We start from the raw sequence: 14,122 nt of genomic DNA, 5'->3' as shown, positions 1-14,122 counted from the left end.
AAGCCCCCCGCCTGCAGACCCTGACAACCAACGGCCAGGGTTGTCGGGAAGAGGCCCTTGTCCTTATCACCATCCCCCCCATGTTGAGGGCACGCGGCCTGGTACGGCTTGGGGGGGGGGGCGCTCGCTCGTCCCCACCCCCTTTCCTGGCCGGCCCGGTAGCGTGCTCGAATAAGGGTCTGGTATGGATCTAGGGGGACCCCCACGCCGTTTTTTCGGCGTTGGGGGTTCCCCTTAAAATCCATACCAGACCTAAGGGCCTGTTATGCTCTCGGTGGGGGAACCCACGCCAATTTTTTTAAATAAATTTGGCGTGGAGTTCCCTTTTGAGAGCTGATAATTCTATGAGAGTCGCCTCCGTATAGACGGAGATCCGACTTGGAGGCGACCTCCTTTGAAATCAATGGGTACCAGTCAGATAGAAGTAGTACAGGAACCTTTTCTGAAGTCGGAGCGACTTCAGTAGTGTGCATTAAGACGGCTCTCATTCACTTACATTGATTTTTACATGTAGCGTGACTAGGGGCGACCTGAAGTCGGATCTGAGTCGTCCCTGTGTGAACCGGCTCTAAGAAGTCCATCTCTTTACATCAAAGATGACATCCTTTTATTTTCTTCAAGAAAAGATGGCAGTTCCTCCTTGTCTCCCCCCCCCCCCCCCCCCTAACAAACTCTCACCTAACTTTAATTTTCAACCTCTTGCCAAACGCCTCTCGTAATTGGAGAAAATAATCACCCAATCCAAAGAGAGACAGAGAGCTGTGAGTTGCAATGTTCTCCATAGGAAGGTGCATTTCTAGATTTACTCATTGATCATGGACTATAATGTTAATAGCAAAGTAAAAGTCTTAAAGATATGTAGATATGTCCAGATATGTAGAACCAACAGCAAATGCAGAGCTGGATTTTGTTTCTTTGCACCCGTATATAATGAGTCAGGTGGGATTCAATGCTCTATTAGATATCACAGTGAGGGGTAGTCCATTCAGAATGTATAGCCATAGTGTTTCACAAGATCAACCCCTTCCATGCTTTTAATCGCAGAGACCATTCTAGAAGCAGTAGGTCGTTCTTTCGGTTCATAAGAAAAGCATTCTTTCACAATGGGTTGCAGCTTCTCGGTCAGTGCATCGAACGTCTTGGGTAGTTCTTTGTTAAACATGTTCTTCAACATTCCATTGCACGTCGTCCAGGGCTTTTTCTGAGTAAAAACTTCAAGGAACGTTGCTCCAACAGACCAAATGTCGGACATTTTGGTTGGCGGTATTTGATCTTCCAAGACACATTCAGGGGCCTTGTACAAAAGCGTCCCTCCGATCGGTCCAATCTTCTTTGACTTTTCCACTTTGTTTCGGACAGTTTCTCGAATGTTGGCCATGCCCCAATCCGTTAGGAAAGTTTTCTTTGTTTTTCCTTCCACCTGTTGGAAGAAGACATGTCTATGTATCCTAATGATTAATTGTAAAGGAAATATAGAGGCTGCCTTGGTTGACCTTCTGCAAACACTACTAGCCTGGCCATCTATGGTTTTCATGCCTTCAGATAATGACTCTGGGAACAATCGTGTGCATCAGGAAAGTTGGAGCAAAGTCACAACTCTATATCAACAAACTTGTTTCCAAGCCAGTAATTAGGCATTTTCTGGAGCTATTGGATCTACGTGACAGCCAAGGAACTGGTCACTTTTAGAGGAGAAGCCACCAATGGGAGTCTCTATACTTCCTCAATACAGTTTCCATTTAAATGACCAAAAAAAATAATAATAATGGAACACAAACATGGCTTACTAGAATATTGACGGGTTTGATATCTTGGTGGATGATATTCTGCGAATGAATGTATTCCACGGCCAACATAATCTCCAGGCTGACGTACATTTTGTCATCTTCTGACAGCTGTAAAAGACATCACACATGTTAAGAAGCCAGTAAATCCCGGCCCACTTAATTAAAAAATAATGGAGAAAATGTGGGAATATTTTTAGTCTGATTCAGCACAGCTATGTTGCGTCCTCTGTCAGTGCTTACCTTTATAGAGCAGGAGGGGCTGTGAAGGATTCTATCCAGATTTGCTCCGTGGATATATTCAGTTGCCAGCAGAATATGTCGGTCTGTTTTGGTTGCTGCCATGAGCTTCACAATATGGGGGTGATGTAGTCTCCTATTCAATAAAATAGCGAGACATTAAACCAAAGAACGACAATCACCGCTGTCTGGGTAACCTAAATTTTAACCTTACCTAAGCTCATCCTAAAGATTCCCAAGCAGTTGCTTAAAGCGGGATTCCACTGCCGTTCTTTTTTTTTTTTTTACCTGTGTCACTGTTGGGCGATTCCTACCGGGTCTTTGCAGCCACGATCGGCTTCTTTTTAACCACCGGCGTGACGATTTCATTGCTAAGGAAAACTTTAAAAAAAGCAGTCCGGCGGTTTCCATTTTCACTGTGGGCGTTTGAAGCCCACAGGCATTTACTTCCTGGATGCGATGACACTGAGCTCCCAGCATCCACTGCTCCATCTCGCACATGCTCATTGAGTGTCCTCTTTGTTTTCCTTCCTTTTGTCTCCTGTGCTATAGTGGTAATGGCTGATAGACCTGCCTGCCCACTTTCAAAATGGCAATTTCGGCTTGACTGTGTCCCCCATGGATTCCTGGGAAATAGCTAAAAAAGTTCCCAGGGACCATTGCGAAGCCGATAAACACGCCTACTCCCACGGGAGGAGAGCCCAGAAGTCGGCATAAACATTAAAAATAAAAGGTAAATACTGCATATTATTTTATTTCAATGGTCATAACTGCATCTATGTTCCAAAGCCATTTGAATAAGATGAACTTGCAATTTTCTGTACAAAACCACTTTAATTACCTTTATGGCCATTTACCACCAACAGGTTAAAAGTCTCCCTCTGGTCCGACCACACCTGCGTAGAGTCCTCCATAGACTTGCATGGGCCTCATTCCCATTCAAGTCTATGAGGGCTCACGGTGCAGTGCTGAGGAGGATGTAAGCCATAACCAGAGCACACACAGTGCATATTCAGAATGCAGAAAGAGGGCACACACATAATACATACAAACAAAGCATACACAGACAGAGTATACACAAACAAAGCACATGTAAATAGAGTATGGAACCCACAAATGGAGCACACATAAAAAAAAAGCACACACAGAGCACCCACAAACAAAGCACATACAGAACACACACAAAGAACCCACAAACAGAGCACACAAAACACACACAAACAGAACATGCACAGAGCAAACACACACAGAGCACCCACACACAGAAAACAGAGCACACAGAGTACACACAAACAGAACATACACAGAGCAAACACAAACAGAACACACACAAACAGAACATGCACAGAGCAAACACACACAGAACACAGAGCACACACAAACAGAACATGCACAGAGCACCCACACACAGAGCACCCACACACAAAGCACACAGAACACAGAGCACCCACACACCGAGCACACAGAACACACACAAACAGAACATGCACAGAGCAAACACACACAGAGCACCCACACACAAAGCACACAGAACACACACACACACAAACAGAACATGCACAGAGCAAACACACACAGAGCACCCACACACAAAGCACACAGAACACACACAAACAGAACATGCACAGAGCAAACACACACAGAGCACCCACACACAGAACACAGAGCACACACAAACAGAGCACACACAAACAGAACATGCACAGAGCAAACACACACAGAGCATCCACACACAGAGCACACAGAACACAGAGCACTCACACACCGAGCACACAGAACACACACAAACAGAACATGCACAGAGCAAACACACACAGAGCATCCACACACAGAGCACACAGAACACACACAAACAGAACATGCACAGAGCAAACACACACAGAGCACCCACACACCGAGCACACAGAACACACACAAACAGAACATACACAGAGCATCCACAAACAGAGCACCCACACACCAAGCACACAGAGCACACACAAACAGAACATGCACAGAGCAAACACACACAGAGCACCCACATACAGAACACAGAGCACACACAAACAGAACACACACAAACAGAACATGCACAGAGCAAACACACACAGAGCATCCACACACAGAGCACACAGAACACAGAGCACCCACACACCGAGCACACAGAACACACACAAACAGAACATGCACAGAGCAAACACACACAGAGCATTCACAAACAAAGCACATATAGAACACACCCAAATAACACTCAAACAGAGAACCCATAAACAGAACACACACAGAGCAGCCCCACAAGGAGCATCCACACACAGAGCACCTACAAACAAAGCACATATAGAAGCCACACAAAGAACCCACAAACGGAGCACACGTAAACAGAACACACAGAGCATTGACAGAGTACATGAAAAGAACCCACAAATAGAGCACACGTAAACAAAACACACACGGATCACCCACAAACAGGGCATATACAGAACACCCCCAAACAGAACACACCCAAAGAATAAGGTGACCAGATTTTTAAAATGAAATCCGGGACATATATATATATTTTTTACTAGTAATGGGGGCAATCAGCGCTCTCTGCCCATCGCTGCTGCCGCCAGCCTCACAGCCTCACTCTCCAGGTCCCGGCTACTACTGGGTGGGGAGTGGAGGAAAATCACTCTCCCAGGGAAGGCAAGGAGATAAGCAGGCAGGCGGCTGGTCAGGACTTGAGCCAAGGCAGAAGAACATGCGAGCGGAGCTGGATGGGCATGTGCCCGAAACTGAAGAAATAGTCCCTCCGCTCCGACCAGCAAATGATCATCAGAAAGGGGCACAGATAATGGAAAAAAATACACTCCCCTAAGCTAGTAGGAGCGGCAGAGCGAGGGGGGAATGCAATTCAGATTTGTTCTTTTTTTTTTTCTTATTCTGCACTGACTGTCTTTGAAATTGCCCTGGCCCCTGTTCAAATCGAATCCGGGGACAGACTTGGTCCAGGGACAGTGTCCTCAATCCGGGAACTGTCCCTGGAAACCGGGGATGTCTGGTCACCCTAAGCCCTTGTACACACGATCAGAGATTCCGACGGAATGTGTCCGATCGGAGCGTTTTGTTGGATATTCCGACTGTGTGTGGTATGCATTGGACTGTTTCCGTCGGACCAAATTTTCCAACTTGCCGGAAATATTTTCCGTCAAAATGCTCCGATTGGACATACTCCAATCATGTGTAGAGAATTCCGATCGGACAAAGTGCCACGCATGCTCAGATCAAATTCCTACACCAAAGCTATTGGCTACTAGCCTGAACGTAGTCCCGTCGTAACGAAATAACGTCATCACGTCGGATTTTCCAACAACTTCGTCCAACTGTGTGTATACAACAGTTCGGACAAAATCCGACGGATTTGGTTGTCGGAATCTCCGACCGTGTGTACAAGGGCTTACAAAGAACCCACAAACAGAGCACACGTAAACAAAACACAGACATAGATCACCAGGGCTGGTGCAAGGATTTTTGGCACCCTAGGCGAAACCTCATTTTGCCGCCCCCCCATTGGCCCCGCCCCTGACTCCACCCCCAGAACACCGCTTCACCAGCGCTCAACAATTCCGCCTCACCAGCGAATAAAACGGCGATTGTTGCAATATTTTATGTCACACGGTATTTGTGCAGCGGTGTTTTAAATGCAACTTTTTAGGAAAAGGGACGCTTTCATGAATTAAAAAAAAACAAAACAGTAAAATTATCCCATTTTTTTTGCATAATGTGAAAGATAATGTTACGCCGAGTAAATAGATACCAAACATGTCACACTTTATAATTGCACGCACTTGTGGATTGACGACAAAGTACGGTACCTAAAAATCTCAATAGGCGACGCTTTAAACATTTTTTACGGTTACCAGGTTAGCGTTACAGAGGAGGTCTAGTGCTAGAATTATTGCTCTAGCTCTGACGATCGCGGCGATACCTCACATGTGTGATTTGAACACCGTTTACATACGCGGGCGTGACTTCCGTATGCGTTTTCTTTGCTTTGCGAGCTCGCGGGGACGGCGGGCGCTTTAAAAAAAAAAATTTTTTTTTATTTATTTTATTTATTTTAAAATGACTTAATTGTTTAAATTAAAAAAAAAATTTTTTTATCACTTTTATTGCTGTCACAAGGAATGTAAACATCCCTTGTGACAGTAATAGGCGGTGACAGGTACTCTTTATGGAGGGATCGGGGGTCTAAAAGACCCCCCACCCCTCCTTTACACTTCAATGTATTCAGATCGCCGAAAACGGCGATTCTGAATACCGGATATTTTTTTAAATCCGGCGCCATTGGCAGCCGAGTAAACAGGAAGTGACGTCATGACGTCACTTCCGTGTTTACTAGGAGGAGACTGGAACGAAGCCGACTACGGCTTCGTTCCAGTTCCTCCCCAGCGGCCGGAGGCGCCGCAATAGGAATCGGTGCTCCCGATTGAGCGGGAGCACCGCTAACAGCGGCGGGAGGGGGGGACGTCCCCTCCCGCTCCCCCGGCATAACAGCCGAGCGGCTTTTAGCCGCATCGGTTGTTATGGCTGGATAGCCAATCGCCCGCTGACTAAAAACGTACCGGGATGATGCCTGCAGGTGCGGGCATCATCCCGGTATACCCCCGGCCGGGCGCCCTAGGCGGCAGTGCGCTCCAGGCGGTTGCCTAGTCCGCCTAGTGGTAGCGCCGGCCCTGTAGATCACCCACAAACAGAACACACACAAAGAACCCACCCAAAAACGGAGCACATGTAAAAAAAAAAAACACACACACACACAAACAGAACATGCACAGAGCACCCACAAACAAAGCACATGCAGAACACACACAAAGAACCTACAAACAGAGCACATGTAAAAAAAACACACACACAAACAGAACATGCACAGCGCACCCACAAACAAAGCACATGCAGAACACACACAAAGGTCATACAAACAGAGCACACATAAACAAAACACGCACAGGACGCACACAAATAGAACATGCACAGAGCACCCACAAACAAAGCACATGCAGAACACACACAAAGAACCCACAAACAGAGCACATGTAAAAATAAAACACACACACAAGCAGAACATGCACAGAGCACCCACAAACAAAGCACATGCAGAACACACAAAGAACCTACAAACAGAGCACACATAAACAAAACACGCGCAGGACACACACAAACAGAACATGCACAGAGCACCCACAAATGGAGCACGCCGCTCCTAAAGCGCCCCTGCCCGTTGAAATCAAGCAGCGGCAATTTGCTGGCACTTTTAACCCTTTTTTGCCCGCCAGGGGTTAAAAGTGCCTAACTAGCAGTGAAAAGCGATGCAAAAGCTACGCTCACACCCCCCTGCCCCAGGGTAAAAGTGCCCTTACTAAATATTATGAAACATCCCTTAGCCAGGGTTTCCTGCAGAGGTTGCTGGGGGGGGGGTTCCTTGATCAATGAGCAATTTCTGCCTCTCAGATAATTTCCTATCGACACCATTGGTCTTTTTAGCTATCTGTAAGGGGGTAATTCTAGGGTTGCCACCTGTCCATGATTCACCCGGACAGTTCGGGTTTGGAATCATGTGTCCAGGTTTCGGACTGTCTGCAACCCGGACACATTATTTAGACTTGACTATGGCTTCCTAGCAGGGTTGCTGGCTGCAGGTTTCACTGCTGAGAGTGTCTGTTACACTCTCTTTCACACTACCCAAAGCCAACACTAACAAACCATACCCTCCACCCAGTGGCGTAACTAGAACCTTCAGGGCCCCGATGCAAGAAACCATGAAGGGCCCCATTGAACCCCAGCCAGGGCGCTTCCCTCCGAGTCCGGCAGTGGAACTCCAGGGCGTGGTCACAGGTATGACCTTTGTGAGCCCTGTAGTTCCACCACTGGTTGGGGAGAACAGACATCGGACTGAGCGGCAATGCATGGAGCAGGAGAGGGGTACTCTGAGGACACAGGTCACGCAGGGAATGCACAACTAAAGAGCAGCCAGTGCGATAGTAGAGCATGGAGCTCTGCTAGTCACCCTCCGCTTCCAGCTACCCGTGTGCATGGTGCACTGGAACCCCTAGCTGCCTATGCTGCTGCCGGCCATATGTAGAGGGGGCTGCATGGGCCCCCTGCATCACAGGGCCCGGTTGCGGTCGCAACTGCTGCACCCCCTATAGTTACGCCCCTGCCTCCACCCCCCCACAAACACATACAAACGGGAGAGGAGAGAGGGCTTAATCTGCACCTCTCCCCCCCCCCCATCCCTACCCCTCTGTGTCTGCCCACACTCAAATCCCCAGCGCTGTGCCTGAGAAAAGGAAAGTTGGGGCCGGAAATTTGAAGTCCAGCAGCCTCAGATCCATCTGAATGAGAGGTGCTGACTGCCAAGGGGTAAGTGAGCTCACCATCCATCCCTGTCTCTGAATGAAGTCTCTCCCCTTCCCTCTCCTGCCTCTGAGTCAGTACACTAAGTCAAATCAGGGTTCCCACAGCACCCCTTACATCAGACTTACCATTTACACCAGTGTTTCCCCTTACAGCAGAGTCCTCTCCGTACATCAGAGTACTCAGTGTTCCCCCATAACTCAGGGTTCACAGAGCATCCCTTATGTCAGCGTCCCCAGAGTTCTGCCTTACATCAGAGTCTGCAGAGTCCTTGCTTACAGTGAAAGAGAACTCTTTCACTGTAAGCAGGGACTGTAAGCAAAAGGGAGGCCCCGAGTTCAGAGGTAAAAGGGGAACTCTGTGGACTCTAATGTAAAGGGGGGCTCTTGTTATTAACTTCATATGATTAGAAATGTTATTTAGTAGCAAAATATATGTATAGCTTATACTATAAAAAAAAAAAATTGCTGTGCACCGCAAAACTGTTCGGGTTTGACTTGAAGAAAAGGTGGCAACCCTAAGTAATTCTTCCCTGTGACCACAAGTATAAGGATCGTTTTTCCCACTGACCATCACACTAATGTATCAAGGGAGCCCCGGAATGACACGTACTGAAGGGGAGGGGTAATGGAGGGGCGGGCATGACCGGGTGCCTAGAGACACCAAGACAGAGGATAGGTGGAGGAAGAGAAACACACAAGGGGGAGGAGCCATATAAAAGGGGGGCGGAGCCGGAACGGGACCAGTCTCGAGGGGAAGACATCAGAGGAGGCAGCTTTCCAGCGCTGCTCCTCTCTGGACAAAATGGCGGCGATCGACCACGTGTTGGAGCGGCTGCGGGCGCAGGCGGAGGTACGGGGTTCAGAGTGGCTAACCGAGCAGGTGGAGCGCTGGATGGGCGAGACGGAGGCGGGCACGAGTAGCGGGGAGCCGGTGCTGCGGGCCCGGAGGTCCCGGCCTCCGGCGCGCTTTTCGCCGGGACCCGCCCCTCGGCCACCTCGTGAGCGGCGGAGCCCGGGGGCGGACAGGTCGGTCCCCCCCGCAAAACGGAGACAGCAGGACGATCGGGGCCTGGGGCGGTCTGCACGCCGCCGGCCTACCCCGGGGGGCGGGGCCACGGGCCACGATGGCGCCGGCTCCCCGCCGTCCAGCCCGGCGACCGTTCGCGTGGGGGACCCCTGTGGGGGGCCCTGCACGAGCAGGGGGACAGCCAGCGGTGCGGAGGTTTCTGCAAGACGGACGGAGTCGGCCTACAGGGGGACACGGGCGGTGGGTGGGGGGCGCCGGGCGGATGCGGGCTCAATTGATGGACAGACTGGAGGACTGACGCCCAGGGGTGGTGCGGGGGGGCGCCCTAGGTCTGGTTCTCTACGCCAGTCTGGGAGCAAGGCCCCTGTGGTGAAGGATCTTCCCAGCCACCTGCTTGCTGCGGCCTCTGGGAGCGGATCGCCCAGGGGGCTTCTGGCGCCTGCGGAGAGGGAAGAGGAGGACCGGTCGGAGGGAGAACTGTCCGCTGAAGACGACGTGGTTCCCCCGGCGGTGGAGAGCGGCAACGCGGCTGCGGGACGTATTCCTGGTCGGCCCGGTAAGTCAGTACCTACTGTTTTATCTGATGTTTGGCAGGGGTTGCTGGGGGTGGTGCAAGGGGCGGCTGGTTCAGCGGCGCCTCCGGCGCCGCTGGGTGGGGTGTCGGTGGCGGGGTCGGGTCAGGTGGACCCGGGGCCCGCGCCGCCCGTGCAGGGTTTGTTGGAGGGATTGCGGGCTTTGGTGGACAGGTTTGGGGGGGGTGGGGGATCTCCTGCCCTGACGGCGCCTTGGGGGGCTGGTAAGGTAGCGGGGGCGGCGGGGGTCCCGCCGGCTGCGGGTGGGGAACCTGCGGCGTCCGCAACGGCAGTGCCGGTGGTGGGCGGGGGGTCCGGCGGGGAGGAGGCGGCCGCGACACCCAACCGTACGGATGTGGTTCGGATTGGGGATGCGGCGCGTTGTGAGGTGTACGTCTGCTTCGAGGGACCGCTCGGGGCGCACCTGAAGCAGGAGGTGCGGGAGAAAATTGCAAAAGGTGAGTATGTGGAGATATTCTCTCTGCTCCCACTGGAAAAATTCAATTTGGATCGGGTCAAGCCCAATGACACGAAAAAAGACGATGAGGAAAAGAGGCGTTATAGGCTGATACCGCGTACGTTTGCGAATTGGTTGCAGGCGTTCGCGATTTTAGCGAGCGTCATCGGCGAAAAGAACCCCGAGCACTGCTCGGCGTTGTTTTGCTATATGGACGCCATTGGGGAGGCACACCGGGTGTACGGGGGGGTGGCATGGCTCCGGTACGACGAACAGTTCCGGCAGCGGAAGGCGGTGCGTCAGGAGTTGCGGTGGGATCACGAGGACATCAGCCTCTGGATGAGGCTGATGTCCTCCGCCCGGGCCCCGCCTCAGTTTTTTCAGGGGGGGGCCGGGGGTACACCCTCCTCAGGACTGTCGGCCGGAAAGAAGTGGGGGGTGTGCTGGTCTTTTAACGAGGGTGCCTGCAAGTTTGGAAGTGCGTGCCGGTTCAAGCACGAGTGTTCCGGCTGCGGGGGGGCTCACGCCCTGTCTCGCTGCTTTAAAAGGGGAAAGCGTCCCGGCGACGCTGCTAACAAGAGGGAAGACGCCGGTGAGGGTGGAAAGGATGCTTCCTTTCCTAAATAGGTACCCGGACAGGGTGGCTGCGCGGCTGCTGGCCGAGGGGTTCCGGGAGGGTTTCCGGATTCCCTGTGACTTGAAAGTGGTGCCGCCGGTGGCGCGAAACCTCAGGTCGGCCTTGCAGCACCCTACGGTGGTGGACGAAAAGTTGGGGAAGGAAGTGGCGCTGGGTCGGATGGGGGGGCCGTTTACGGTTAAGCCGTGGGACTCGCTGGTGGTGTCCCCCTTGGGGGTTGTCCCCAAGAAGGAGCCGGGCAAGTTTCGGCTCATACACCACTTGTCGTTTCCAAAGGGGGGTTCGGTCAACGATTTCATTGACCCGGAAGTCTGTGCGGTGTCGTATACGTCATTTGACGCGGCTGTTCGGTGGGTGCGGCGCTACGGCCGGGGAGCGCTCATGGCTAAGGCGGACATTGAGTCGGCTTTCCGGTTGCTGCCGGTGCACCCGGACAGTTTTCGGTGGTTGGGTTGTCACTGGCGGGAGCAGTTCTACGTGGACAAGTGTTTGCCTATGGGCTGCTCCGTTTCTTGCTCCGTGTTCGAGCAGTTTAGTTCGTTCCTGGAGTGGGTGGTGCGGGATGTTTCCGGCAGCGAGTCAATCATTCACTACTTGGACGATTTTCTCTGCATCGGCCCCCATGCCTCCGCTGTGTGTGCGATTCTCTTGTCCACGTTGCAGCACATCGCAGGCGTTTTTGGGGTGCCATTGGCGGCCGAAAAGACGGAGGGCCCGGTGGGGGTGTTGAGTTTCTTGGGTATAGTGATAGATTCGGCGGCTATGGAGTGCAGGTTGCCGGATGACAAGTTGGCGGATTTGCAGGGGGCGATTCGGGAGATTCAGGGCCGTCGGAAAGTTCAGCTGACAACCTTGCAGTCATTGCTGGGCAAACTGAACTTTGCGTGCCGCATCATCCCGATGGGACGGGTGTTCTGCCGGCGGCTGTCGGCGGCGACGGCGGGGGTGCGGGCGCCCACGCACTTCATTCGGTTGACGAAGGAGCACCGGGACGACTTGGGGGTGTGGCATGATTTCTTGTCCTCCTATAACGGCAGGGCGGTGTGGATGTCGGGGCCGGTGAGCAACTTCGATGTCGCATTGGTCACAGACGCAGCAGGGTCTACGGGCTATGGTGCGTTTTTTCAGGGCAGGTGGAGTGCGGAACCTTGGCCGCGCTCGTGGAAGGAAGCGGGTTTCCTGGGCAACCTGGTGTTGCTGGAACTCTTTCCGATTGTGTTGGCCCTGGAGCTGTGGGGGGAGAGTTGCAGGAATTTGAAGCTGCGCATCAACTGTGACAACATGGGTGTGGTGCAGGTGGTGAATCGCATGTCTGCCTCCTCCCCTCCTGTTATCAGACTTTTGCGCCAATTGGTCCTTCGGTGCCTGCGTTTGAATGTGTTTTTGTATGCTGTGCATATACCTGGGGTGGAGAATGCCTTAGCTGACTCCCTGTCTCGTTTCCAGTGGGACAAGTTCCGGGAACTGGCACCTGGCGCGGAGGCAGTCGGGATTCCGTGCCCGGGGTGGATTTGGGAGCTGCCCTTGGAGTCGCCGCGGGCTGGATACGCAGGTCTGTAAGTGGGGCTACCTGGACGGCATACGTGAAGGTATGGCGGGAATGGCAGGAGTTGGTGCGAGAGGTGGACGGAACTGGGGGAGCCGGGGATGGGCGCTTGCTGGCACTTTATTTTGTGGTCCGGAACGTGGAAAGTGGGCGCTCGGCGGCAGTGATCGATCGGAAACTGGCAGGCTTGTCATTCCTTTTTAAGTTGTTGGGGTCGGAGGATTGGTCGAAGGGTTTTTGGATACGTCAGATGATGAAGGGTTTTCGGAAGCAGTCGAAGAGGGGGGACACGAGACGTCCGGTGACGTTTGGGGTCTTGGTGGCCATTTGTGGTACATTGGTTTCGGTTTGCACGTCTCCGTTCGAGGTGCGGTTGTTCACGGCGGCCTTTTCATTGGCTTTTTACGGGGCTTTTCGGATTGGGGAGTTGGTCAGCCCGTCCCGGAAAGTTCCTGGGGGGCTGGGGGATCAGGACGTTCGGGTGGCAGGATCGGTGGTGGAAATAACTCTTAGGCGTTCGAAGACGGACCAACGGGGTAGGGGTGTGAACATTTGCTTATTCAGTTTGGCAGGGTCGCAGGTTTGCCCGGTAGAAGCGGTTCGGAGTTACCGAGCGGTTAGGCCGGGGAGTCCGGGTCCATTCCTTGTCCACGCGGACGAGTCTTTCCTGTCCAGATTCCAGTTCGTGGCGGTTTTCCGGCGAAGTTTGGCGCTGAATGGTTGGGAGGAGTCGGAATATGCTTCACACTCCTTCCGCATCGGGGCGGCCACAGAGGCGGCCCGGTGCGGGTTGGATGAGGCGGCGGTACGAAGGATTGGTCGTTGGGAGTCGCGTAGGTTTAGGTCATACGTTCGACCTCAGTTAGCGGTTGGGCGGTCCAGGGAGTGGGATGGCCCTTAGTTGTATTCCTGGTTGGTTGGTAATACGGAATGCGATACAGGAACCGTTCCTGGGACTGATGGAGTTTTTTCCACGGGGGTAGGGTTGGGATCTCCGTGGGGTGGTAAGGGCAGTGGTTAGTGGTTTTGCTGTGGGGGTTATTGTTTTCGGGGATCAGCAGGTTTTGGTTTCTCGTTTCAGATGGAGGTTCACCGCGCCTCGTTTGGATCGTGGGCCACTCCTACGTGTGTTGGGGGGCCAGGAGAGGAGACATGAGACCTGCGGGGAGGCAACTGGGTATTTCCAGGGCAGAAGCGGAATTGAGATGGTTGGGGATACCAGGAATGCGGTGGGAGAGGGTGGTGAGTGTGGTTGAAAGGTTCGTGTGGCTGCATGGGCCCCCGGATGTGTTGGTTCTGCATGCTGGGGGGAATGACCTGGGAGCCCGGAAAGTCCGGGATTTACTGAATGACATTAAGGCGGATTTTCTGAAGCTGCGTGCTAGGTTCCCCAGTACGATCCTGCTGTGGTCGGATATTGTCGCCCGGACGCAGTGGAGATGGGCAAGGTCAGTGGCCAGCATTCAGAAGACGAGGATCCGG

At 52.6% G+C, this 14,122-nt stretch overlaps 1 protein-coding gene across 1 annotated transcript in view; it reads right to left on the bottom strand.

Annotated features, from left to right (window-relative positions):
- Window positions 1–774: 774 nt before the first annotated feature.
- LOC143923325 (uncharacterized) overlaps window positions 775–14,122 on the bottom strand; it is a 93,324-nt gene continuing 79,976 nt past the window's right edge. The window contains exons 13-15 of the mRNA XM_077446932.1: window positions 2,028–2,160; window positions 1,788–1,895; window positions 775–1,420 (exon numbers count right to left, since the gene is read on the bottom strand). Coding sequence (XP_077303058.1) covers window positions 986–1,420; window positions 1,788–1,895; window positions 2,028–2,160 — 676 coding nt within the window. The 3' untranslated portion in view covers window positions 775–985. The remainder of the gene's footprint in view (window positions 1,421–1,787; window positions 1,896–2,027; window positions 2,161–14,122) is intronic.

Source organism: Lithobates pipiens, unplaced genomic scaffold, assembly GCF_037356315.1.
Source record: "Lithobates pipiens isolate NorthernLeopardFrog02 unplaced genomic scaffold, aLitPip1_a1.2 Scaffold_22, whole genome shotgun sequence".
Lineage (NCBI taxonomy): Eukaryota > Metazoa > Chordata > Amphibia > Anura > Ranidae > Lithobates > Lithobates pipiens.
The sequence above is the reverse complement of the archived record's forward strand: the minus strand, read 5'-3'. Positions and strand labels throughout refer to the sequence as shown.